At 43.8% G+C, this 26655-nt stretch overlaps 7 protein-coding genes across 12 annotated transcripts in view; 2 read left to right on the forward strand and 5 right to left on the reverse strand.

The window, feature by feature from the left end:
- The window catches only part of LOC105458051 (guanine nucleotide-binding protein subunit beta-2), a 2252-nt gene extending 1082 nt beyond the window's left edge, over positions 1-1170 (reverse strand). The window contains exons 1-3 of the mRNA XM_011703090.1: positions 984-1170; positions 711-856; positions 221-520 (exon numbers count right to left, since the gene is read on the reverse strand). Of these exons, the coding sequence (XP_011701392.1) occupies positions 221-520; positions 711-856; positions 984-1052 (515 nt within the window). The 5' untranslated portion in view covers positions 1053-1170. The remainder of the gene's footprint in view (positions 1-220; positions 521-710; positions 857-983) is intronic.
- Positions 1171-3007: 1837 nt separating this feature from the next.
- LOC105458054 (procollagen-lysine,2-oxoglutarate 5-dioxygenase 3) lies at positions 3008-14368 on the forward strand. Of its 2 annotated transcripts, XM_011703095.1 has the most exons (9): positions 3008-3228; positions 6292-6523; positions 6594-6934; positions 7359-7812; positions 8069-8296; positions 12397-12721; positions 12821-12925; positions 13021-13167; positions 13616-14368. In XM_011703095.1, the coding sequence occupies exons 1-9, from the start codon at positions 3129-3131 to the stop codon at positions 13898-13900; spliced, it is 2217 nt and encodes a 738-aa protein (XP_011701397.1). In that variant the 5' UTR covers positions 3008-3128; the 3' UTR covers positions 13901-14368. The 2 variants fall into 2 exon arrangements, with proteins under 2 accessions (XP_011701397.1, XP_011701398.1); XM_011703096.1 differs by lacking the exons at positions 13021-13167; positions 13616-14368 and adding an exon at positions 13203-13595.
- Positions 8317-9973, reverse strand: LOC105458053 (WAP, Kazal, immunoglobulin, Kunitz and NTR domain-containing protein 2-like). Of its 2 annotated transcripts, XM_011703093.1 has the most exons (4): positions 9876-9973; positions 9404-9586; positions 9007-9156; positions 8317-8818 (listed from the first exon to the last, which is right to left on the reverse strand). In XM_011703093.1, exons 2-4 carry the CDS (start codon positions 9578-9580, stop codon positions 8660-8662), a joined length of 486 nt encoding a protein of 161 aa, XP_011701395.1. In that variant the 5' UTR covers positions 9581-9586; positions 9876-9973; the 3' UTR covers positions 8317-8659. The 2 variants fall into 2 exon arrangements, with proteins under 2 accessions (XP_011701395.1, XP_011701396.1); XM_011703094.1 differs by lacking the exon at positions 9876-9973 and having other exon boundaries at positions 9404-9869.
- Positions 10296-12384, reverse strand: LOC105458052 (contactin-5-like). The gene is made up of 4 exons (XM_011703091.1): positions 11985-12384; positions 11460-11647; positions 11201-11350; positions 10296-11049 (listed from the first exon to the last, which is right to left on the reverse strand). Exons 2-4 carry the CDS (start codon positions 11640-11642, stop codon positions 10891-10893), a joined length of 492 nt encoding a protein of 163 aa, XP_011701393.1. The 5' UTR covers positions 11643-11647; positions 11985-12384; the 3' UTR covers positions 10296-10890.
- Positions 14369-15112: 744 nt separating the features above from the next.
- On the reverse strand, positions 15113-18983 carry LOC105458057 (vacuolar protein sorting-associated protein 37A). Of its 2 annotated transcripts, none has more exons than XM_011703103.1 (5): positions 18900-18983; positions 17156-17345; positions 16872-16986; positions 15737-16264; positions 15113-15555 (listed from the first exon to the last, which is right to left on the reverse strand). In XM_011703103.1, the coding sequence occupies exons 1-5, from the start codon at positions 18929-18931 to the stop codon at positions 15209-15211; spliced, it is 1212 nt and encodes a 403-aa protein (XP_011701405.1). In that variant the 5' UTR covers positions 18932-18983; the 3' UTR covers positions 15113-15208. The 2 variants fall into 2 exon arrangements, with proteins under 2 accessions (XP_011701405.1, XP_011701404.1); XM_011703102.1 differs by lacking the exon at positions 18900-18983 and adding an exon at positions 17923-18211.
- A 174-nt stretch (positions 18984-19157) lies between these two features.
- Positions 19158-22181, forward strand: LOC105458056 (RNA 3'-terminal phosphate cyclase). Its single transcript, XM_011703100.1, has 8 exons — positions 19158-19250; positions 19326-19479; positions 19869-19986; positions 20074-20398; positions 20491-20632; positions 20717-20856; positions 20955-21108; positions 21478-22181. Exons 2-8 carry the CDS (start codon positions 19420-19422, stop codon positions 21700-21702), a joined length of 1164 nt encoding a protein of 387 aa, XP_011701402.1. The 5' UTR covers positions 19158-19250; positions 19326-19419; the 3' UTR covers positions 21703-22181.
- On the reverse strand, positions 21891-26612 carry LOC105458055 (GDP-Man:Man(3)GlcNAc(2)-PP-Dol alpha-1,2-mannosyltransferase). 3 transcript variants are annotated; one of them, XM_011703099.1, is made up of 8 exons: positions 26400-26612; positions 24432-24662; positions 24057-24289; positions 23488-23705; positions 23102-23386; positions 22642-22901; positions 22421-22555; positions 21891-22316 (listed from the first exon to the last, which is right to left on the reverse strand). In XM_011703099.1, the coding sequence occupies exons 2-8, from the start codon at positions 24635-24637 to the stop codon at positions 22229-22231; spliced, it is 1425 nt and encodes a 474-aa protein (XP_011701401.1). In that variant the 5' UTR covers positions 24638-24662; positions 26400-26612; the 3' UTR covers positions 21891-22228. The 3 variants fall into 3 exon arrangements, with proteins under 3 accessions (XP_011701401.1, XP_011701399.1, XP_011701400.1); XM_011703097.1 differs by lacking the exon at positions 26400-26612 and adding an exon at positions 25373-25805; XM_011703098.1 differs by lacking the exon at positions 26400-26612 and adding an exon at positions 25320-25805.
- Between the last annotated feature and the right edge of the window lie 43 nt (positions 26613-26655).

A 26655-nucleotide genomic window follows, 5' to 3' on the forward strand; every position in this document is an offset into this window, starting at 1 on the left:
AGCATTAAGATACAATAATAAACAAGAAAACAACGAGAAAAATTCACCAAACGCTCATGACATCTTATCAATTAATGTCCGTGCCAGTGTACAGTTTCCATTTATATAAATTAAATTATTAACTTGTAACATAGAAATTTCTCAAAGTGACGCAAGTGGAGATTTTCATTTTGTATATATATATATATATATATATATCTTATCTTTAAATATTGGATACATTTTCATGTCGCCGGAGCCGGTGATGATGTTCTTGTCGTCGAGGAATCTGCAGGACGACAGAAAACCCTCGTAGCCCAGAAGCTCCCTCACGATCTTGGCGGAGCCCGTGGCGTCGCGATTGTTCACGTCGTAGACGGTGCACATGTTGTCCATGCCGCCGCACGCGACGAAGTTGCCGGACGGCGCGAAAGCCACCGACATCACCCAGGCCGAGCGCAACGGGATCACCTGCACCTTGTTGCCGGTCCACGTGTCCCAGATGATTAGCTTCCCGTCCAACGATCCGGTCACGCAGTGTCTGCAGCGTAAAACGTAGATCAATGTAGACAGATGCGTCCGTTATTCTCAATATAAAAGATTCTTGAGGTACGATAAACTGTCTAAATTAATACATTACGACCAAGGTGAAAGCGTAGAGGAGTAAAAATATTTCAACAGCTACATTTATGATGAATCGAAGAATTACTAAAACTAAGACTAAAACTGACCGACTGTCGCCACTGTAGTGTACCGAGTTGACCTTATTAATGTGCCCCTTCAGCATCTTCTTGGTCGACAGTCTAACTTTCGAAGCATCCGCCACCCCGCTGCACACTTGCTCCAACGTTGTATCCTGTTGCTTCTTTTGTTCTTCCTAATAAGGCGAGTAAAACGAATGAGAAGAAGCAAGAGAGAGGAGAGAGTTTTTCTGCCTCATATATATTAAAAATTATAATTGCTTGAAATATTAATCCCTCGACTGTACGATAAAACGTTTGGACCTTGCACTTGTTGATGAGATCCTCCAGTTCTTTCTTCAGGGCTATAGTCTCGGCGTCGTCCTTGCCCATTTTTATCCCCCTTCGAGCGGCACAGAGTTTCACCAGCGCCCAGAAAAATGTGGGAAAGAAACGCCACCGACGTTCGACATGTGAAAATCGTCGACTGTCGAACGATTTCCGACAACACGCAGAGGAAACCTCAGGATCGTCTACCCCGCTGCCCCAGTAATTGTATTAGATCACCAGTTAATTCAATTTGTTGGGCATTAGCTTGGCTTGTTCACGTAACTTAATTATCTACATACATGATAACGCTTTTCGAAGTACATATCTATATTTTATTTTCTTCAAAAATACGCAAAGAGGCACGTGTAATTTTAAAGAAATATGAAGCGTACGTGATAAAAAAAAATATAATATAGGACAAATCTTGTATTAAAGGAGAAATGAGTTGGGAAGGAAACAAGTAGATTGTAGATACAATGAGAGAATTTTAGTTACTTAATACTAATGTAATTGTACGTTTACAGGATAAATCAGACTGGAATGTTACATTCACGTTTCACAGAACTTCACGGGTCGACGACAGCATATTCCCCCGGAATAGGAAATCACGCGAACAAAACCGTCGATACGGTGCGACGGTTAGCCGCTCTTTTCGAAACCACAAAAACCATCGACGGTCTCGCTTTCGAGTCTCCCGCTTTCTCCTATAAATGCCCGAATCTTTTGGCACCGATCTATGTGACTCGGTGTAGATCCCACGGCGATCGGTACTAGTATATTTATCCACGATATCCGTAAAGTACTAAAAGATAAACGTCGTTTACAAATATATTAAGATAAACGTTAGCCCAAGAAGTTAGCATAAGAAAATATAGTATATCGAATATTGTTGAAGACATATGAAATAGTAAAATAACAAGACACAAGTTAAGCCACGGTGTACAATTCTAACATTGCGATTGAATTTCGCACAATCGAGATAAGCTCCAATAGAATATTTTTGTGATAATTGATTAGACGATATGAGAGCACGGAGTGTCTCGGGAAGGCTGACGCTATCGATCGTTCTACTACTATACGGAGATCGACTTACAGCGGAAAACGAGGGAGTGTGTAAAACGAAGCCAACCCACGATGTTTATGTACCCTCGAACGATCTCTCGTGCCAAGAAAATGCCTCGGATAACGAATCATTCGTCATCGAGCGATACAGACCAGCGAAGAAATCTTGTACATCAGATGCAGATTTTGATACAACAGGTACTTTATCTCTCATATTTGCATCGTAATTACAGTTAAATATCGCGGCTATAAAATTTGATTTCTTCGGAAATGCATTATATATGAAAAGGACTTTGCAATCTATAAATACTCTTTTATTAAATCAAACTCAACAATAATATATTTTTTGCCATAAGGATGTACGGACGCTTAATTGATTTTTGCAGATTTATTGAAGTGCGATATTTTTTATCTTTTCGCAGTTGCCACCAGATTTCGATTAGCGATTTACTTCAATCTTGCAACCGTTCTAGAAACGTAAAGCTCGATTTTTCGCAACATTGAACGAAGTATTGGCGGGAGATATTTCTTATTTCATCTACCTCTTTGAGAGTCTTTGAGAAGGTCGATGAACCGTGTCTGTCGTGTGTCAATCACTCAGGGAAATGTTTCCTCATGGTTTTCTTAAGGTTTTATCACGGTTTTCTTATATAATCTCCTCAGACGGTCTCGTATAATAATCTCATGATTTCTTCATGGTCTTACAATCCTTATGATCTCTTCATCATCCTCGTTGTGGCAATGACAAGCATTCGCCGTAGATGCCCGACACGCTCCGGGCTTTTTCTCGGAGCTTCTCCGAGATTCGACGTGAAAGAGCCTCGTGCGTTCATCACGCTGAAAGCGCTGGAAAATAATTATATGCTACGGGCGCTGCAATTTCTGATTACGACTCTGCACGGCGGTTTCCGTCGGTCTCCGCGCTCTCGCGGACCAACCCGACCAACCGATGCGCAGTCGGCGCCAAGCGACGCCAAGCGACGGATGTGTGTCGTCGGCGTGCGGTGCGGATCACCCCGGGGGTTCTGTCAGCCAGTGCGCTCGTAAGCGGTAGAGAAAGAGAGACAAGAGTGAGACATGTTCCACAAGGGAACGACGCTCGGATGCTGGCTCGTGTGGTGCTGCATCTTCCTGACGTACCACGTGGTCAGCGAGGCACCAGCAGCCGGCGCTAACGGTAGGACGCGATCGCCCTTTTCAGGCCAGAAACGGATGAATTCGTGCACATATCGCGACGAAGATCGATATAGAGAGGAGGAAGAGAGAGAGAGAGAGAGGGATCGACCGTCCACGGCGAGTCGATTCTTCCGAACAATAACAGAAGTTTAAAAGGTCGAGAGTTGGGAGAGGAGAGAGCCTCCTCCGATGGTCTTATTTGGACCGAGTGTAAATCCCTCAGATGGTTGCATCTGAATCATTAGGCCTGTTCTTCTCGGTCGCTCGTATTTTCTACACTCGAAACGCGACGGTCTATTTCCAGATATTTTGAAGGCAAATATAAGAAGTGCAATTGAAAGAGAAGACAGATCTACGACTTGTCGACAATATGAATGAAGAATTTTTTTCACAGCTCTTTAATAGAATTATATTAAATAATTAATGAAACATTAATGAGACAGTTTCCTGCGACGTTTTTTTATTTGGATTGAGTTTAAATGTCAGATGGTTGCATATGATTAGGTTCCTCGGTCGTTCATATTATATTTTTTCTGCACTTAAAAGGCAACAGTTTATCTCCAGATATTTTCCAGAAGACAAACGGAAGGAAAATAAAATAAAATTACAGTTGAGAAAATTAGATTTATTGCTTGCGTACAGTTGTACACAAGTGGATGAAACATTACATCAAAATAACTTATATTAAATTATTAATGAAAAATTAATGAGAGAACTTTTTCTCTGATGCTTTTATTTGAATTAATAATAATGGTTTAAATTTCAGATAATTGTATGTGAATCACATTAGGCCTATTGTTAGTTACTCATATTATATTTCCTGCACTCGAAATGCGACAATCTATCCAGATATGTATTTTGAAGGCAAACAAAAGAAATAGAAAAATAAAATTTAAGAAAATCAGATCTATTGTTTGCATACAGATCTATACACAATATAGATCAAAACATTCTTTCAAATCTCTTTAATATATTATCTTCTTTAAATCTTTAATATATTTTCTCTTTGTCTTTAATATATTAAATTATTAACGAAAAATTAGTTAAGAGCATTTTTCTTCTAATGCTTTTATTTGGACTAACAATAAGTTTAAACTTCAGATAATTATGCGTGTATGTGTATGTGTCGTTCATTACTCATGTTACCTATATTTTCTGCATTCGAAATGTCTTTAAAATATCTGTTTTCAAATATAATTTTTGAAAGCAAATAAAAGAAAGAAGATGAAAGGGCAATTAAAAAAAATAAAATTTATCGCTTTGCATGCAGTTGTACACATAAATGAAAAATTATTTAGCTCTTTGAATATATTTAAAGAATATATTAAATTAGTAATGAAAAAAGAATATGTTACGAAGGCTTCTGTTAGGAATATACGAAATCAAAATTATTTACAAACGACAGCGAAAACAGAGTCGAAGCTTCAGTATCAAAAAATCCTTCCATGATTCTCTCTCTCTCTCTCTCCTTTTTTTTATTCTTTTAAAACCGGTGTTCGAAACACCCACGCATTGGTTCAGAACGGAAATCCTCGTTTTGGAGAGTCCTATCTTAGTCACAAGTATAACATCTTCGATCTTCCTGAGAAAACCTAACACAAATCGATTTACGACAGAGAGTAATATGTAATTGTTTATTTTTTTCGGGAGGGAAAGCGGACAAATGGTCAAACGGGTTTGTTGACCGCAGTTTGGTCGGCGACGAGTTTCGGCTCTTCTTGCTTCTCAAGGCGACGCGCGTGCCTGAAATAATTTACTCCATCCGCAAGACACACTTTACACAGCTCGTTACCTTCACTAACATCATAATTCAAAGTACTAAAGTAGTAAAAACTGCATAATAATCCTGAAGAAATTTACAGATTGTTTCTATCTCTTACGAAACAAAAGTTATCAATAAAGAGGGAACTTTACGATGCTCTTCGTACATCTGATTAGTCGAATCTTTTGGAAACATTCTTTCGCAAGTAAATGTCGAAGGACATTGAAGATGGGGTCAAAGGCTACCTATGAGACGCATAATCTCGAATACTTCTCGTTGCGTAATCGGTTTTTAATCGCTGCTCTAATGATTATAACGCTGTTCTTTGATTTTGCTATAACATATCATGATCACAACGACGTCATGTTATAATATAAAACCAAGCGCGGCGTCTTTATGATTCACGCGTGGAAATGTAACTTGTCGTTCAAGTCTTACTGAGGATCGAGTGATGTAATGAATACGTGACGTGATCGTTTCGTTTGTGGAACATGAACTAATTTAATTAATTCGACTCCGTTCTCTTAGTCGGTATGTGTAACCGGATCGAGTGCACGCGGTCCTTATCATTCCATTTCCGGCGTTGCTCATCGCTCAAGCAAACGCGAAACTCGAGAGATACCCTAATTTCTTGATTTAACGACGTTTTATAATTAATACCAAATTAATGCCGATCGTTTCTCTCAACTGATACAACTGCTATAGATCAGTATATCTTATCATTTAACGCTGTTGCACACATTTTTAGTTTTACAATTTCTTCTCGCAAGTTGCTCCAAGGAGGATGATGCTTTAACTCTTCGAACTCCCCCTTTTAATCGCTTTCGAAATGGAAGCCCTGAATGCGCCTTTCCTCAAATTTCCATGGGTTCGGCGTTCTAAGAATATCTCGCGCTGCTTGCGTAAGTGTATCGACAGCCCAGTAATACAAGCGCTGGAGGCGCGTGTTCTCTCTCGGCGCGGCCGGCGTACGTGCCGCGGTTCTCGTGGGCGCTACTTCTCGGTATGACATCACGACTTCGGCGTAATGCAAACGAGTTCATCGGCTGAACGGCTGGACGGCTTAACAATGACGGAATCGATACAGCGTGCACCCGGTGCACAAACACGGTCCATCCTCGACCGTCGCTCGCAACAATTCTTTGTCAATCCGTTCGATCCTCCTCCCTATATGATTTCGACAATTTATACTCTTCATAAGAAGACAAAATTTTTCGCGAAGATACGACGGCTATCTCTGTTATACTTTCAATTATAATGCATTTCTTTATCTCGCGACTAATTGTAACATGTATCTTTTAGATGTCCTGGTATTTACCGTCGCCTCCAACGAGACGGACGGCTTCCAGAGGTACCTGAGGTCGGCCGAGATTTACGGATTTCGCGACAAGTTGAACGTCCTTGGCCTGGGCGAGCCCTGGAAAGGCGGTAACGTTGTGAAATATGCCGGCGGCGGATACAAGATCAATCTCCTCAGGAAAGCCTTGGAGGATCATCAGAACGATGAAAGGAAGATCGTCTTGTTCACCGATAGGTGGGTACATCGATCCTGACGCCGCGGAGGAGAGACGTTTTGTAACGTGGATCATATTTTCCGCTTTTAGCTACGACGTTATATTCCTCGGCGATCTGTCCGCCATCGTCGAGCGTTTCCTCGACACCGGCGCGCGAGTCCTGTTCTCCGCGGAGGCGTACTGCTGGCCGGACAAGTCCCTGACGGCGCACTATCCGCCCGTGTCGAGGGGCAAACGATACCTGAACTCCGGCGGTTTCATCGGCTACGTGTCCGACGTGTACCAGATCCTGGACACCGAGCGCATCAAGGACGAGGACGACGACCAGCTCTTCTACACGACCGTGTATCTCAACGACGAGCTCAGGACGCGGCACAAGATCAAGCTGGATCACAAGTCCGAGATATTTCAGAATCTCTTCGGTGCGGTGGGTAAGGGCAATCGGAATCCACGACGAGAAGCGTCGACGCACGTCGTACATTATTCCCAGTAAACACAGTAAACTACAATATTGCAGCAACATTGTAATATTTCTGCAATCTAACTGGAATGTTGCTGCAACAACATTGCAGTTATAATCTGCATTTGCTAGATTAAATCTATAGTGTCAAATTTAATCCTTATTTATATTACAATATAGTTATTTTTAAATAAAGTAATTTTAAAGAAATCCAAATTTGGGTTAAATTCCACTGTTTTTGAATAAATTAGAACTGTTTTAAATTATTTAACTTAATTGCTTTAGTTAAAAATAACTATGTATTAAGTAGGAGCAGTGACGACTCAAATAGGATTAAATTTGACACCATACATTTAACAGTGTACTTTAATTATCGTCCTCGTTGTCCTTTGCAGCCGACGTGGAGCTCAGATTCAAGGGGCATGAGGCTTATCTCCAGAACATCGTCTATAACACGGTGCCCCTGGTGCTCCATGGCAATGGGTTCAGCAAGCTGGTCCTGAATTCCCTGGGCAATTACCTGGCCCGCGCCTGGACGCCGGACGAGGGATGCCTGGCGTGCTGGGACCGGACCATCGAGCTCAACAAGACCAAGCCGGAAACGTATCCGGTCGTTCTGATAGCCGTCTTCATCGAGCGTCCCACGCCGTTCCTGGAAGAATTCTTCGGAGCTATCTACCGACAAAACTATCCGAAGTCGAAGCTACATCTCTTCGTTCACAACAACGTGTCCTACCACGAGGACGTGGTGGACGACTTCTTCGAGAGGTTCGGCCAGGAATACCGGAGCGCGAAGCGGGTACTGCCGAGCGACGCCGTCAGCGAGATCGACGCGAGAAAGTTGGCGATGTAAGTGAAGCTCGTAACTCGCTCCTGCGAGTATGTATTCGAAGGCTCGAGGGACGCGTTTAGTGCTTAGAGAGCGAGTGAAGGGGCGCGCGACATTTAGGATGCGTTCCATTTAACGCTCGCAACGCTCTTGAAATAATTTCATCTTTGTTGTTTATCAAACATTAAACAAGGATAAGTAATGTTCGCGAGCGTTGCGAGCGTTAAATGGAACGCAGCCTTAGTGAAATGCTAAGAAGAGCGGTCTGTTTCACAGGGAGCATTGCTTGTTGAAGGAGTGTTCCGGGTATCTGTCGATCGACGCGGTCGCGCGTCTGAACAACGAGCACACGTTGAAGCTGCTGGTGGAGCAGCAGAGGGGGATCGTCGCGCCCTTGCTCATACGACCGTACAAGGCGTGGAGCAACTTCTGGGGCGCGATCACGGACGACGGGTTCTACGCGCGGAGCTTCGACTACATGGAGATAATAAAGAACGAGCGCAGGTAAAGGCGAAAAACGAATGTACAAACATCAATCCTCTATATTTTCTTTTCTTCGCTTGAACGGACTACAAATACGTACGCTTGAGGAAGAGAAGGAGGATTATTGTTATTCTAGGTAAACGCCGATTTCTCAACGCTCTGCGCTTCGACAGGATTGAGAGCGATCTCTCGCATTCCGAGATTTAGTCTCGATGACGATTTTAGCCCCTTTCCGCGTTGTACATATCGTTTTCTTAGAATCTACCGTTCTTAGGGTAAGACCGTCTATCGTAAGACGTTTATGGAGCGTTACCTGGACTTTTATATGTTTTCTTATCTAATTGTACGTGTTTGTTTGGGATCCGTATCGCTCGATCCCGTACACTAATCGAATGCGATGGAGAAGTCAGTCTTGAAAGACCTTCGATCGATGCTGTACATATTGTCCGCCGTGCACTCGTAGACCCCCGCGTCCATCTGAGTAGCGGGGTCGATCTCGAGTTTCGATTTCACTTTTTCGGGGCCGACCTGCCACTCGTGTATCTGCGGAGAATGAAGTATCATTAGCATGTAAAACATTCAATCCGGTAGATTGTAGATATTGATTGTAGATACAGCTCGACCGTTCGTTCTTGGCGATTTCTTGGCAGTTAATAATTTGACATAGTTGCAGCATAATTTAACATTTTTTTTTTTTTAGATTGAGAGAGAATATGCGTATATTCACTGACATGTAGGTAGTGATGGGTATAAATCTCGGCGCCATCCTTAAACCACGTAATGTGCGGGCGCGGATTGCCGCGAGCGACGCAGAGGAAAGCTATTTTGTGGCCTAGAACGTACTCCAGATCGAAATGCGACGCCAGCAGTATCTTGGCTCCCTAAAAGAAATTAATGCACACCGGTGACGATTTTAATTCTTGGATCAAATCGAAGCACTCTGAGGGCCTCTATTCTTGAATCTACATCGCACACAAAAATTTATAATATACATAAAACGCATACCACCAGAATTTTTGTATGCGATATTTTTCAAAAATAAGGCCCCTCTTCATCTTTCTCTCATTGGAATGACACGCGAGAGTGGAAAAAGAGCTCCTCTCGGGCAATATCCATTTTTCTACGTACGTCGTTATTGTTGTAATACTGATCGCTCTCCGGATCGCGGTACTTCCCGGTAATAGGCAATCCAATCTGCACGCGGGACTTGCTCCTGCCTCTGCCTCGTCCTCTCCGGCCAAGTGTCTCTTGACAATTGAGCAATAATATACCCAGCAGGATTAGCAACAGCATGGAGCGTGACATGATAATCTGATAAAAGTGGAATGGAGTGGAAACGTTAACACATAGTACCTTCACACGGAGTTTTTTTTTTTTTCGAAACTTTCGTGTGTATTTCTCGCTCGTGCGGTCACACTTGACTTTGGGGCGACCCGAAATTCAATTTCGCCAATTGAGTCGCGGAATCGAGAGATCAAGGTTGACACGAGATTATGTGGAAACGCGCGGTTAGGATGCGCTGAAATTTGCAGCTTCGATTTGTTTCGACGCCGCCTATTTCGCCGGAGCGAAAGGTATCGTATACGCTGAGGATACTCACTGTACGTTGCGGCGTTCGTCGATCACACGGAACTCCGATGTAACTGACAGTCACCTACTCATTACTCCCCCAGTGTCCTCTCGTATCTATTACAGACTTATATGCAGATAATGTATGTCGGGCTATATGCACGGCGGTTATATTCCTTTGCACTGCATGATCGCCATCAATTCCTATCAAATCTACAGAGCGCTTATCCATTAATTCAACCGTTTGTCCATTCCTTCCGGAATGACACGATTTCCGGTGCAATTTGCGGGTCGCTTTTGAATTGTATAAGTTGACGCGAGTCGGCTTAATTAAAAATTTTGCAACGGTGCGCAACACACCGTTCGAACTCGGAAGAGAGTCTCGAAGCCGCGGGAAGCGGAAACCGCCGTGCAGCTAGAGGGGAAATAACTGTAACGATTACACACAGCGTTTCGTACAATATATACTCATGCAGATTGTTTATTTTCACCATCTGTGCTACAGATCGTCGCGTTCGGCGTTGGCGACGCAGCGTGGTACGCCCTTCCATGCCAGTGTCGCGCGGCGCGTTGCAATTGCCTTGTTAAATTCGCAGTGATGGACCATTTTCGATATATTCCTCGCGTCACACATCCCCTTCTAACAGTCAATCACGCTTTAACGAATTGGGGGGAACCGCCGGATTTGTATTCATATAATCTTCGCACGTCCCATTGGCGATCCGAAAAGAGGTCTGTTTTGCTCGTGTCGGGAAGGAGAAAGGACAAATTATTATGACCTTAATTTTCTACGTCGCTGAGAGAGCCACGTAGAAAATTGAATTAACTTCTTAAATTCATTCACGACCTGTGCCTCGCTCATTAATTTAACATCTAGAGCTCTATCAAAAGTAAACTATAATACGATCTATTCATCAAGGTAAAAATCTATCGCGTATAGTAAATGAAATCAATAACAAACTGTCTATATCTATTTTCACACAGGAATATTATTTTCGTTCTAATACTAATGGCGATCGCGCGGAGCTAACCGTCGGAGAAGACGCTCAATACGAGATCATGACGTAGTCCGTTCTGAAGCCCCGGCGATCGACGGCGTACTGATTGTCCGCCTGGCACTCGTAGTATCCGGCGTCCTTTTGCGTCGCAGGGTCGATCTCCATCTTCGACTTTATCGTGTTGTTACCGATGGGCCACTCGTGTACCTGATGGCAATTTAAAAGGAATCGATTTCCTTGATTCTCGCGATTGTTCGAGAAAGCAATCTCTCTCTCTCCTCTCTTTAACAGCGCGAGCTCTTTTTTTTGGGAAAGATCAAGTCTTCTCGATCTTAACGCGATTGGAGATTTAGCCTACCTGGAAGAACTTGTGATGGTACAGCTCGATCCCGTCCTTGAGCCAGGTGATCTCCGGTCTCGGGACACCGATCGCCATGCAGAAGAACGTGATCTTTCTGCCCAGCATGTAGTCCAACTCGAAGTGGGACGCCTTGACGATCTTGGCACCCTGCGAAAGGAACCCGGGCAAAAAATGGGTATCACTAGGTACCGCGTGCACAGACACACACACACACACACAAGACGCTACCACAACCCTTCGTCATCAGTCAACTCACATCCTTGTTTTCGTAATAGTGCGTGCTCGCAGGATTTCGATTGGGTATCAGGATGTGTATCCGCGAGCCGGACAGTCTTCCTCGGCCGCGGCCCCTTCCTCTACCACCGCCGCCCTTCGCCGCCTCTGTGCTTATCATTAGGGCCGTTAGTAGGAGCAAATAGACCAACCAGCATCTCGTCATTTGATCTACAACCAGAGAAACTTGGGACGACTCGAGAGTGACCAACAACGCGCGGGCCTCCGTCGCGGGCACTTTATATACTTTATCGCGAACTCATTTGTCTCACTATTACATACGTACATAGCATTACTCACTACTCTTTTTACATGTATATATATATATGTATATATTGCATTATATTGTTATATTAAATCGATTCGCGGCCGTGAGAAATTCGATGATGAGATCAATCGGACCGCGTTCCGCGGGCAATAAACGAGCGCCGATTTACAATGCAATCGCGCGCGCGAGGCAATTCATTCATCGAACGTGCAGCACACAAGCATTTTCGCTATTCCTTACCGGAAGATACGGAGGGACTTGGCTGACCTCTGGGCACGAGCGATATTACGGAGACCGGATCCGCTAGGTCCTACCACCTAAAATACGAATGAAACCACGAGGCGACCACGCGCAGTCACACGCTGGTGTGGACAGAGTTATGAATCTCAATTGGATAATTATGCATAACTCATTGCCAAGTGTGTTCAACGGCCAATCGCGGCTACCACTGCCATCCACCTTACAAAACACTTAAGCGACGACCTCCGGAAAACAAACGCGCGACCGTGCCCGCGCGGCCGTGGGGCAGGCAGACAAGTGCTCTCCGCTAGCTGTTGTCACGTAGTTTGCACGCCTTCTCCGACGCGCTGCTCTCCTCCATTCGCAATTCGCCGAATGCTGCACGCGCGCTGATATATGCCTCGTGTTTCAGGGGACTGTGGAACGTGCCGTTCGTCAGTAACTGCTACTTGATCAACGCGACGATCATAGCGAACAAGGCGACCCGGCCGTCCTACGAGGCCGATGGCGACCTGGACACGGAGATGGCGTTCGCCCAGGGGAACCGACTGCGGGGTCTGTTCATGTACGTCAGCAATCGGCTCGATTTCGGCCATCTCGTCGATCCCGATACCTACGACATCCGGCTCGCCTATCCGGAAATGTACCAGATCATGGACAACAAGCTGGACTGGGAGAAGAGATACATTCATCCGAATTACAGCGAGAACTTCAATCCCGACAAGAAGCCGATACAGGTAAAGGTGGCTCGTCGATGATTCAGCCGTGAATCAGATTTCTCTGAATTTGCCTGCACTTGTCTGTTATCTTCTGTTCAACTTCACCGCTTGTTGCAGCCGTGCCCGGACGTCTATTGGTTTCCCATTGTTAATCTCAAGTTCACCAAGGAGCTCATAGGAATCGTCGAGACTTACGGACAATGGTCGGACGGAACTAATCACGTAAGTTGATATATTCCCCCGTGAGTCTTTTATCCAATCAGCTTCGTTAACGTTACTAGGAATTCTCTTGTACTGTGCGATAACTTTATTGGCAGGATCTACGGTTGACGGGTGGCTACGAAAACGTGCCAACCCGCGACATTCACATGAACCAAGTTCAGTACGAGCAGCAATGGCTGTACTTCTTGAAAGAATACGTTAGGCCGTTGCAGGAGCTCGTCTTCACCGGCTACTATCACGACGTAAGATTCATTTGCGTTTCCGATGATCTTTCTAGGATTCCCGGTTGGACTCCGGATACGAAGCGGTACCGACCCGTGATATTCACATGAATCAAGTCGGTCTCCAGAACGCCTGGTTAAAGTTTCTAAAAGATTATGTCAGTCCCTTGCAAGAGCTTGTCTTTACGGGATATGATGACTACGTAAGATTCTGAAATTTGGGTATATTTGGAAAAGGGGTCTTAAATGCGCACAGATCTCGCTATGGTATAAGCACTCGCTAAACGCACACGATTTAACTAGCTAGGTTGTACCGCTTCGTAGCAAGCGGTTGGGATCTCTGGCGTTGTACGTAGATATTTGACTTAACAAGAACAATGATTTAAAGAAAAAATTAAAATTTACAGTTGCTATAGATTAGTTTACTTGGGACTTCACTTATTATACTATAATCTCGTATGCCCGGCAGCCACCGCGGTCCCTCATGAACTTCGTCGTGAGGTACCGCCCGGACGAGCAGCCGTCCCTGAGACCGCACCACGATTCCTCGACCTACACCATCAACATCGCCCTGAATCAGGCGGAAGTGGATTACGAAGGCGGTGGATGCAGATTCATCCGATACAACTGCTCGGTCACCGACACCAAGCCCGGCTGGATGCTGATGCATCCCGGAAGACTGACGCACTACCACGAGGGGTTGCGAGTGACCGCGGGCACGCGTTACATCATGATCTCCTTCGTGGACCCGTGATAGAGTATCCCACTGTAAAATCCATAAATTATCCGGACTCTCTACCGTTGTATTGAAAATGTACTGCCAATCGTATCCAGAACGAGGAATATCAAAAGATAGGAGAAAGATAGCGCGCGCGATCAAAAGAGAAATGTAATTCCACACACGGACGCGTTCAGGTTGTCGTCGACTAGAAACGTCAATTGCCACTGAATGAGGAACTGAATAGGGCATTTAACGGATGTGTGAAAGCCGCTTAACCGATGTATTATTTTTATACTCTTTGAAAATGCACGCCTAATCGTGTTTTTTCATAGCTAGCAATATTGCGAATTTACGACGAGAGACGATAAAAATATATGATACGTATATTGTGTAATATCGATTGACATCTTTAAATTCGTCAGTTCTTTCAAAGTATACACAAACATCAATAATAAGATTTATAATAATAAATGTTACCGAAATACGAGCGTCGTGTTTTAACCATGTTAATCTCTTATTCTTGCTCTCCGCTCTTTTTCTCTAGGTACGACCGAAAGGAAAAGGGTTTCAAATCTCCTCAAGCTCGAACATCTTTTTCGATTTTTCATATGCATATCTGTATAATTTCTTCAATATATTACAATATTAGGAACATCAACGGGATTAAATAATTAAAGAGTAAACGTCACCGAATAGCAAATTTTCAAAAATCGATTTTAATTACATCCCTGCACATATATTTACAGAGTAAAAAACGTACCTCGGTCGGAATTAATCTCGCGACAGTACATGTGCCATTTGTGCAAAACTAACATAATTAAAGCCATGTTATTTTCACTACGGAGAGTAAGTACTCATAGAGTTGAACTTGCTACACGGATTTCAACAACACGGACTTAATTCCTTTAACCGTTCACTACATTTGCTTCCTTATCTCAAGTTGTGTCCGAAATACATGCAACTGTACCCTATCAAAGTTAATCTTAAAGCACTCTCGGTTTTTAACCACTTCATTCGTTTAGCGCCACTTGCGCGCGCGCGCGCGCGCGTGTGTGTATGTGTGTGTACATCGATTCTGGAATGCTACGCGAATTCAAAATAATTTAGAATGCAGCGTAAGTAAGAAGCGAGTTAAACGTAAACGTGTTTATGCAAAATACGTTTCAGCCGAATCTCTTCATTTCTCCGTCGTATCTCTCTTCTAGCCACATCAGATACATCTGGTAATCACGAAAATGCTATAAATTCAAATTCACAATAACGTTTAATTTAACTAAGTCTTATTTACAGCTTTGTTCGATTTTCATAGAAAAAAATGGTTATATATATTATATATTCATCTCAGAAACCAGCCCGTTTCAATTCGTTCAACTGATGCGCCAGTTTCTCCTCCTTGGTTCGCCTAGCTTGTCCCAGCTTCCGGCACTCGATGTACGTGCTGAGAAAGCGCTCGACGTCGATCTTCCGGTTGAGAAAATCCTCGGCGATCTTCTCGCTCTCCTCGTGGCTCTCGTCCGCCGCCTGCCGCAGGCACTCCTTTATGTGATCCGGCGTGAAGACCTCGGACAGTTTGTTGTATCGTTGTATTAGGTGATCATATCTCGCCTTCAGCGCTGCAACCGTCTTCACCTTGTCCGCTACGTCCGCCTGCAGCTGCTCCAGCTCGGGTTCTTTGGCTGCGTTAGCTTCTACGAAAGAGCGAGACGCGAGCTTATTAATAAACAGTGACATTCATATTTATTAATATTAATATTCATATCAAATCAGAAAATTAATAAGATACACAAAACAAATAAAAGAAAATAATAGAATGGCGATAATAGAATTTTTTTTTAAATATTTCTACAGTAAAAATATTTCTGTTTTTACCGGCAGTTTTTTCAACCCAATCCATAGCATCTTCGATCGCCGCGTTTATATCCTTAATTTGGGAATGTTTCTCCAGGAAGTCGTCGAGCTTGTCGTCGTCCTCGCTGAGCCTCTTCAATTCCTCGTTGGTCAAATTATTTAATTCGGGAAATATTATGCTCTGCGGCGCTTTCGCCTGCGTTTGACTCGGCTGCAACGGCTGCTGATAGTTCGCGTTCGCGTAATGCGAGTAAGGCGCGCCGTGCTGTTCCGAGGTGTAGCGCGCGGGCGTGGAATTTTGCAGCGCGCTGTTCCCCGAGCTCGGAATATACGCCGGGCGGTGCGACGTGCCGCCGAACGATTTCGAGGTCGAGACGTACGTGTGACCGGAATTCGTGTAGTTGTAGTTATTGTAAATGCACGTGTTCGCGTTGGAGGACGACAGGTGTGGGTACTGCGTGTTGTAATACGAATTGAACGACGTCGACGGGATCTCGACACTGGGATACTGCTGGAGCGAGTAAGACGGCGAGTTCCTCCCCTGCAGATCTATAATCAACGACGAAAAATATTTCATTACAATGGAATCGCGTTATCTAGAGAGAGACAAGATAGTTCTGACAATCGAATGCCTTGGACAACAGAAGCTCACTTGTTAGCTCTGATAAACCGTGACGTTACAGCTTATCAGAATATTTGGAAAACTGAGGTTGAGCACGTCGAGCTTTTGTTATCCGAATGACTCAACTGTGAGTTCGTATGTACATTTGAGCACAAACTTCATACAAGAGCCAATTTCACCTTCTATTAACTTAACGGATCAATATGGGAATTGACCAATTGTATTTGCCGTTAAGTAGAGCTGATCAGAATTAATCAATCACGGTTGACGCTCATGCCAGTTTCTATATCAATGCAGATTGGGTTTAATATCAGTTTAACTTCATCTTTTTTTCCAATTCTTCGAAAGAGAGAAAAATGAAGAGTAAGTTGGGACCAAGATTGACGTTAATCTACATTGGTGAAGCACATTAATCAGTCAGTTAAGTCAGTTGAGTTAATTGAAGATGGTGAAATTGGCTACAAAATTAAATAAAACAAATAAATGGTATTCTATATCGGTGAGTGATGGAACATGGAAAGTGGCGATATATACCTGGGTGAGATTTAGTAGAGCCAGGTGAAATATCCTCTAACAACTGTGGCGGGTTTTTGCTGAATTCTCTGATAATAGCTTGGACGACCCGACCGAGATCACTGTGCACTGAAAACTGGAATAACAGCGAGAGACTTATTGTCTTGAATGTAAAAATTCGCAAATAAAATGTAAGAAAAATTATATATATATATATATATATATATATATATATATATAACATATATATATATACATATTTTCACGTTTCACAAATTTTCAAATACAAATCTCTCTCTAGTTACATTGAGTAATCCTGGCGCGCTGGTAATTTCACTATGCTCGTTACACCAGGGATGGCTTATCGGTGGGGAAACTCTGAGTACTGGCTTCTCCAGTGGGAAATTCGGCGACAGGGAAACCATAATGGCCATTCGTCTCTCCCCAGCTTGAAATTCCACCTGATAGTCCACATTTTCTCTGAGCTCTATTACACTGGAAAACATTTATTGCATTACACACCACCGGGCAGAGGTACCAGGCAGAATTCGCGGGAGACCAACTGCGACCTTGAGCCGGCATTAAGTCTTAATGTTGTTACCTCAGCTGTCTTATGCCTCCCCTTCGCCCCTCCCTACCCCCTACCCAATCCGTCAAGAGATTTTCATTCAGAAACGTAACGTCATTTGCGCGATTCGAGGAAATGACGCGGACGTGTATTTCAGGGGGGAAAAAAAATCCTCGAAGGCCGATCGCTAACGTCACGACGATGGAGGACTCGTGATCGCTTTCGACGTCGCGCTCGGATGAGGCAGCGCTACGTGAACAATCGCGTTACGGGCAATCCGATTGTTTTCGCGGATTGTGGGCGGCCATTCGCGGGGCGACATCGATAATATCGACAATAATGCAGCTCAAGTTAGAGAGGTTAACGAAAGGGAGAGAGACAGAGAGAGAGGTTACAACGTCGATGGGGGAGAATCGGGGGAGAAGCCCTCCTCCTCCTCCCCCCGCGACGGCGACGTCGTCGACGACGACGACGACGACGACGACGACGAGAGTTCACCCTTACTTGTCGTTAAATATTTTCAGAGTGTCGATTTGCCGTTTGCGTTTGACCGCGACATTCTCGATTTCTCCACGGAATATTCGCGATATCATTTAAGTGCCTGGACTTCCGATAGATCTCTCATCCGCTTGACCGTCGTCCCTGTCAACGCGACCATCCAGCAGAACAGCTGTTTTATAACCTCGTCGCACTTCACGGCAGATAGGACAGAAGGGCCCGTACGGGAATACGGGCAAATACGGGGGGTTCACTTCGGCAGCTTGGTTTACTAGTTGCGCTTGTCAAACGGCGCCACCGTCGCCAGTGTGTCGCCAGTCGCCTGCCTCGCGTCGGCGCGAGGGGGAGAGAGGATAAAGAGAAGCCAGAGGGGAAGAGAGAGAGAGAGAGAGAGAGAGAGAGAGAGAGAAGTGATAGTCAGGTAAGATAGGTTAGAGACAGATAGGTAAGATAGGTTAGAGAAAGAGAAAAAATCAGAGAGAGAGAGAGAGAGGACTCCTCATCCAGCTGTCATCTAATTCATCTATTATTCATCTACCATCATCTACATTATGTTCAAGAGAGAAGAGAGATAAGGAGATAATTGAATATCTCCCCTCCAGTCGCTGTTCTGCCTCTTTGAGAGAAAAAAAGAAAATCTCATGCCGACCCCCCCCCCCACCCGTTGCCCCCAATCGCCTCCGATCGCCCTAATTCAAAGGCTGGCACGCGGACGCCTCCACGAAACGACCACGTTGAACTACGTAGCTGCATTTTCCTGAAGTCTCCGTAGATAACATTCTACAATTTAATATATTATTTTGCTTCCACGATATATATGCATATACGCTTGCATTGTTCGCAGAGCATTATTGTGGAGCATCGCTCCGAAGTTTGGATCTCCGCGATGCTTTCGTTATACGATCATCGTTACAATTTGTAATGTATATAAAGACGCGCACATGTCATCGGAATCGCGTGAGACAGCTGGAATGTGTATTTACCTATCGGCGATCCTCGTTCCCGGTGACAACATCAACACCGAGCGTCAGAGAGGGAAAAATAACACGATATAATATAAATTAATGGTCGCTTCTACGAAAGGGATTTTCTGACGTGAAGGCTGCACCTCTCATATCCCCGCTTTGCGCGGAGTCAGTCAGTCAGATTGTCAGATTTATTTTCCTCCCCTTTTCGAAAGAAAAAATCCGGCGTGAAGTATCTCTCGATCGTTGATCGTCACGGAACGACGACTTTTGACAGAATATCTCTGCATACACGGGACGCCAGAAGGACCGGGTCACACGAGCGGGCTTTACGAGCGAGCAGGATTCGTATTCTATAGTTAGATCAATGTAAGTGCAGCCTTCCCCGCGAGACGCGCGAGCGCTTACAATACGGCGCTTACATACATCTTTGTTTTCCCCCAGAGATTCGCGGCGCGCCGCCGAAAATAAACGCGGAAACCGGGCGACGTGACGCCGCGCCGGGAGGCGGACGTCTCCTTCGACGCTGTACCCGCGAATGCTCGGGAATCGCGTCATGTCGTCCCTCGTGCAGATAGACGGCAGCTTGGGCGAAGGTGTAAGTACGATGTAGACTGTAGAGGATCCTTTGAATATACTGTCTTTTTCTTTGAAATTAAATACATTGGTTTATACATGTATGTTAAAAATATAACAGACACACATTTGTGTCTCGAAAAAAACGAGCAGTGCGTTTGATATGTACTTTGCTTCAATATATACTTTTTTATTAGCTACATATCTTTAGGATTTAATGTTGCGATGTGTCTTGTTCTTTGAAACGTTTCCTGTATTCAATTTGTGTCGCAGCTGTCAATGTTGACAGCTATATTTTTCTCTTTTTCTCTTCCTTTTTGCATCTGATGTGTAAATCACTGTCTTTTAAGAAAAAAAAAACGCGATATCTATAACATATCTACAATCTCTAATCTTGATTTCTCTTCGAAGGGTGGGCAAGTATTGAGAGTCGCCCTCAGCTTGAGCACGCTCTACGGCATTCCCATCGAAATCGAGAATATACGCGCCGGCAGGCCCAAGCCCGGTCTCGCGGCGCAGCATTTGAAAGGTGAATGCGAGGGCAGAATTCTCAGATATTTCATATTCGACATGGAGCGACATGGAGAACTCAGCTCTGCGTTAAATTGTGTTACAGGTTTGGAGCTCGTCAAGGAGATGTGTAACGCCCAGGTCAGAGGTGGGTACATAGGATCGACACGTTTGGAGTACCGGCCCGGTCCGCTGAACAAGGCCAAGAGGACGTTCGTAGCGGACACGCAAACCGCCGGATGCATCTGCCTGCTGGCGCAAGTGGCTCTGCCCTGTGCCCTCTTCTTTCCTGCATGTAACGACGTGATCACGCTCATCCTCAAGGGCGGCACGAACGTTCCCATGGGCCCGCACATCGAATACCTGACGGAAGTGTTCAAGCCGACGCTGAACAAATTCGGGGCGGACTTCGATTTCGTAGTTGTCAAGAGGTATATAATATTTCATTCAGTTTTATTGTACCTGTTCTTAAGTTTACGGCTACATACTGTTCTGCTTATACTAAAATTAATGACAAATGAAGGGGATATTATCCGAAGGGAGGAGGCGAGGTGCATCTACGCGTAAAACCGGTCAGCAGCTTGAACGCGGTCACTTTGATCGATCCGGGAATTCCACGGGGAATAACGGGATGGTCTTACGTGGCTGGATCGGTTCACATGAATGTACGTGTCATGCTCGATCGGATCTACAAATAAATGTTGATAAAATTTAAATTAAAAAATATACGCTGTATATGTACTTTATAGGAGGCGCATACAATGGCCAGCGATGCCAAAGCAATTTTAACGAATAAATTATTGAGGAGCAACATTCGAGTACCGCCAATCACGATCGAGGCCTACAGGGAAGACAGAGCGATGGCTGTTGGAAACGGCTCTGGTATCAAGTAAGGAGACTACTGTATTAAAATTTTCTTCCCTGATCTACGTCAGATACAGATGAAAGAATTGGCAGAGATGTAAATGTAAAATGAATATTTAATAGCATAGTGTGTAACACCAGCACCGGATGCGTTCTCGGCGGCTCCGGCTTAGGCTCCGGCCGGCACGAGGGACCGTTGCCAGGCGACACAGCGGCTAACGAGATTTTGAAACCGCTCCTAGCGGGGGCGTGTGTCGACGAGCACACACAGGATCAGGTAAGTCACTTAAAGCGACGTCTACAGTAAGATTTAAGATTTAAGAAAATTGATCAATCATAGTCGATTATTCGTCTCACGTGAGAAAAATAATCGATTGTGATTAATCAATTTCCTCAAATCTTAGATCTTAAGTCTCATTGTAGACACCGCTTAAGGGTATCACACGTACAAAATTTTAGTTGTAAGCAAACTGACCAATCACAATCAAAATTGCGGTCTTATGTTTTCGAACGTTCGACTCTGCGACTGGTCAATGCTTACGATTTTACGATTACGGTTAAAATTTTTGGAATGTGATAGCCTTCAGCGAGCTCGAAGAGAGCTTGTCTCGACTTTCGCGATTAAACGCGTCGTCGTTTGTTACAGATGATAATTTTAATGGCGCTGGCGAAAGGCACCTCGAAGATCAAAGTCGGGGACAAGAAGCTCACCTGTCACACGGAGACTGCCATGCAGATCGCGGAGATAATGTTAGGCAAACGCGGACTTCGCTTCAACCTGTCGAGGAACGCCGAAGACGGCGACACCTCGTCCTACATCTTGGAGTGCCAGGGATGCGGACTGATTAACGAAGATCCGGTTAAACAATGACCATATGACGCTTTATAATTTAACGCGTTGCGCTAAATTAAACAATCTCGACGCGAGTCAATCACGTCGGCGATCGATCGGCGTTTACAAATAAATTGCAAAACATCAACATCGTTAACATTCACACACATACTTTCGTAAACTTTCCAAGGGTACGTCTAGAATTTTACAAGAGAATGTTCGCGAAGTCGTTTAAGTAACAGTTCATTAACAAGCGCCATTATATGTACAATGTGGCACGGTTTTCTGTGTGCTAAATCATGATTATGTCTTTTACGTACTGCATTCTAAAAATCAATGCAAAACTTCAAGCAGAAAGTCTCTCGCGTCTCTAAACAAAGTAAATACAGATTTGCCTCACATAGAAAACCTTAACATCCTTATTTGTTAATTACATGTACACGCTACTATACGTACGAGATAATGTGACATGTGCACCGAAAGTGCGTTTTGATTTCGAAATGAACCATTTGCACGTATATATCCGTAATTTATACCATTTTTAGAGGAACTGTAAGGCAACACATTATTCCTGTTTCGATCTGAAAAACGGCTCGATCGCCCGTAGAAATTCCCTCTCGAAGATCTCGCATGAGAAACGATTTACAGACGATCTGAAAAAAAGAAAAAATGGAATCGATATGTAATGAAATCCTCATTTTGTAATATCAAACAATTGTTCAAATTATTATTGTCAAACAATTATATAATTATATACCTAGCCGCAACTTTGATAGCGTTTCGTTCCGTTGGGTGCATTTTTATGATGCTCGCTAGTACTTTTGCATATTCCATCTCGTCCTCCGCTAGAAAACCGGTCACACTACCCTCTTGCGTTTCTATGATGTCTGCCCTAAAAGTTCGTATATAGAATATTCTTTAAGATAAAGAAACACGAATTTTTATTAAAACATTTTTTTTTTACGAGCCGGTGTATACCTCGGTCCGCCGGAAGCGTGGGCCACCATGATTAATCCCGCGGCCATGCACTCCACGACGCCGATACCAAAATGTTCGTTCCACATTGTATGCAGACCGATCGTTGCTCTCTGCATCTCGGACACGAGCTCGGAGTACGGTACGTTCAGCTTGAACTCGACGTTGTTGTCTAAAGCCAGGTACTTCGCCAGGTCCTGCATATCCTTGACGCGCCCCTCGTCCTCGGCGTCCCGACAGGAACCGATGCAGATTAATTTGACCTGAACAGCACGATCGAGTTTAGAACAGCTCGCCTCGACGAGCCGAGACGATTCGTTAAGTGTCAGACTAAAGAGATTCGATTGGGATTTGACCGACCGAAGCAAAGTTCACTAAATTTGAAATTAGCTTTCTTTCTTCTAACTGGCTAAATCCCAATTTCAATCTTTCTTTTTCCGATCTTTTCTGGCTTTAGTTTCACCTTTTCCCAGACTTCCTCCTCAATAATAGATCTCAGCTCGAACATCGCCCTCAGCATGAGCGGATGATTCTTCTCCGGTCTGAATTGGGCGATCGCCACTATCCGTATATAGTCGCCCTTCTCCTCGTCGCTGAGGAACGGCAGCTCGGTCAGGTGCTCCACGTTACACGGGGGATACAGTCTGTGGGTTTTCAACGGGCATTTCCAGATTCTGTTGATATGGTCCTCGGTCCACGAGGAGTTTACCATCACGATCTCGGCGCAACTGCCAACCAATCCGTACAACTGAAACGTTCTATTGTGGAATAAACTGTTTTGAAGAGATCTCATCTCCTTTTTCTTTCGCAAAACGAACCGATCGGAGATTCTAGTAGCTGTGTACTTACGCGCCCGAATAATTTGTAGTAAAGGAACTTGGCTCCCGAGAAGAACGGATTTCTGGCGATGGCCCTTCGATTGTTGAACGTGGCGATTCTCTTGTAGACGTACTTCAACATGTCGGTCGAAATAGTGGGATAGTGCGTGTACGATCCGACTCGGCAGCCGCCGATGTACTTGAATAAGGGATACGTGAACGCGTAGCCCATCGTGTCGATGTATATATCTGCAGATTTGTAACAAGTGTTGCACGATGTATTGTGTTAGCTACTTTTTTTTATGCCTCAACCATAGTGAAAATTTAAAGGAATTAGAGCTCGCCAAAAGAATAAATCAACCATAGGGAAGTAACGCCAAGTGTGAGCCAATAGATGTTGGTGTAATAATTTTTACAATATTCAGTCACACGCAATATTGTAAAAATTATTACACACCAACATCCGCGTTGACGTTACTTCGCTGTGGTCGATTTATTCTTACCTGCGAGCCCTGATTCCTTTAAATCTTTTTTAATGCGTCCTTTCAATGGAAAAACTAAAGCGGTAGGAACATACTTAAAATCAATCTATTGCGTCACCTGGTGTAAGATTGTTCAACGCCTCGATGCCCAGAAAGACGGATCCCAGGCTCTGCCCCAGAAGCGTGAAGTAAGGATACGTGGAGGCCTCCACCCATTTCCGTCCGTGCAAGTAGACGAACTCGATGTTGGGCCGTAATTTCAGGTTGAACGTCTTTTCGGTTCTGTTGAGAATCTTCTCGGGATCGGCGTCAAGATCGCCGGTGTATATAACGATGTGCACGTCGGAATATCTGGAAGTATTCAATATCAGATAAGTACGATGGCGTAGGAGTGTAATGTGACGTAATGGCTCTTTATGTATTAAAGATGCATCTCAAGTCCGGCAGATCACGGGGGTGTGTCTTAAATTTCAGTCACTTTTCTTGCGCGTACTTGTTCTGTATAGCCTGCACCGCGGCCCAGAGCACTCGCTCGCCGCCTCCGCCCGCGTTGCAGTACGGATGGAAGATCCCGACGACCGTTCCGGTCTGCTGTCTCTCCTCGCGCTTCCTCGAGTAGAACTTTCTCCATTTTATCAATAGAATTGGCAGGAGGACGAGTACGCAGAGCACTTTACATACGATCACTAGCAGCAGCATGTTTACAAATAGGATTATGGGTGTCCTGCAAAGATATGTTGACTTAAGAACAGACATAGCTATAGACATTTAATAATTATACACATAATTTTTCTCGCTCGATATTGTATAGATGTATCGCTGGAATATAAGCAAGACTCATAAATATAATCTCGAAACTGGTTACAGCACACAGCAAAATCAGTACGAACGTTGCGATCAAGAGAGTTTTTCAAGACAGATAATCTCATGTAAGCCAGTTAAAAATTTAATTATTCTAATGTCCATTTCTATCAATGTAGATTAACTTTAATCTCGGTTTAACTTAATTTTTGCCTTTTTCTAGAATTAGAAGTAGATAAAGAATAAATTCAACTGAGATTAAAGTTAATCTACATTGGTAGAAATGGGCCTAAGGTGGCAGCGAAACGAATTGCGAATAATTGCAAAGGGAAGAATTGATATTATGAAACTACAAGCGAGGCTTTCACAAATGTAATCGAAAGCTATAATTAAATCAATGAAAATTTTGAAACTGAGCGCAAAAATACTCCAGGTCGAATACTCTCCGCGAGACAGAAGTCAAATTGCATTTCGCAAAAAGAGGGCAATAAAAGAAACAATGCGGATAAAAATGCGAGTAATAAAAAAAAAGAGAGAGAGAGAGAGAAAGGTTCTTAATGCTAGATTTGCAGTTACACACCATGCAGGAGATCGCACTAACGAGCTGCTTAACGAGCGGAGAAAATCCCTTACATTAAGAAGTAAAAAATCATGTTCGCGGCCACTCGCGGATCCGCACGTGTGTGTGAGAGACTGCCTGTCGTAGTGCGCTCGGTTGACGACGTGTAACTTCCGATAACACTTCGTGGCCGGTGGCACGGTCCTCGAGCGGACGATCCCTCGCGTCCTCGCGAGCGAGAATCGGGAATTAACCTCCCACACGCGCGAGACCTAACCTCGCTGTCGCGCGAAAGCTCTTTGTTTTCCTTTCCCTTTAATGTACGTGCATACGTCGGTAAACACAGGTGCAGGTGAATATTTATCTTTGGAAGAGAACGCTCGGTCGACTCCTCCTCCTCCGTCGAGGATCGAACATACTAATTCGCTTTCTCGATCGCGAGAGGTACGAAGGGGAAGAGAGGAAAAGTATCAATCACGAATATCACGATATCAATGAAACAAAGTGCGAGGAGGTGCAGCTTTCGTTGCGTATATATATATATATATATATATATATAATAGATTTTAATCTCATAGAACTTTAATCTCAATTGAATTTATTTTTTATCTACTTCTAATTCTTAGATCTATAGAAAAAGGCAAATATTAAGTTAAACCGAAATTAAAGTTAATCTACATTGATAGAAATGGACATTAGAATAATTATATATATAGTAGAACTGTAGAATATATATATATATATATATATATATATATATATATATGTGTGTACCGGTCAAAACAGCGGGTTTCGCTCTTTTTTTTCTTTCGTACTGTTCAGAATCTTTACAAACGTACGGATGATAAAATCAATCGATTAACATCGATCGAATTGATACTTATTTCTCTCAAACTCGAGTAATCATTGAGTTTTCATATAACAAAATAATTTTCTTTCAAACTATATAATTCGAGATAATTGTAGAATTTGTGGGTGTCGGATTTATATATATTTTTTTTACAATTAAGAAATCAAGCTCTGTAAAAACAAGATAAAATATCATATACAGGTATATAACAAAATCTTGATTTTTTTAATACTACAATAAAGAGTACATACCTTCCAGCCGTATCGTCGCATGTCTTTGCGTCTATAAATTGCTTTTATTATACATTATATTTTTTATCATATTTTTATTATATATACATGTTTTTAATGTTACAATTTTCTTTAAACCTGCAGTGCCCGAAGACAGCCGCGGCTGTCAGCTGTGAAGCTTGCCGGAGCGAGCCGGAGGTGCCTCGTGTCGCGTTCGTGTCACAACACAAAACTCACAACAGCTGGGGCTTAGCCGGGAGTTGGAGGGGCAGGAAGG

This window comes from Wasmannia auropunctata, unplaced genomic scaffold, assembly GCF_000956235.1.
Source record: "Wasmannia auropunctata unplaced genomic scaffold, wasmannia.A_1.0 LD334722.1, whole genome shotgun sequence".
Taxonomy (NCBI): Eukaryota; Metazoa; Arthropoda; class Insecta; order Hymenoptera; family Formicidae; genus Wasmannia; species Wasmannia auropunctata.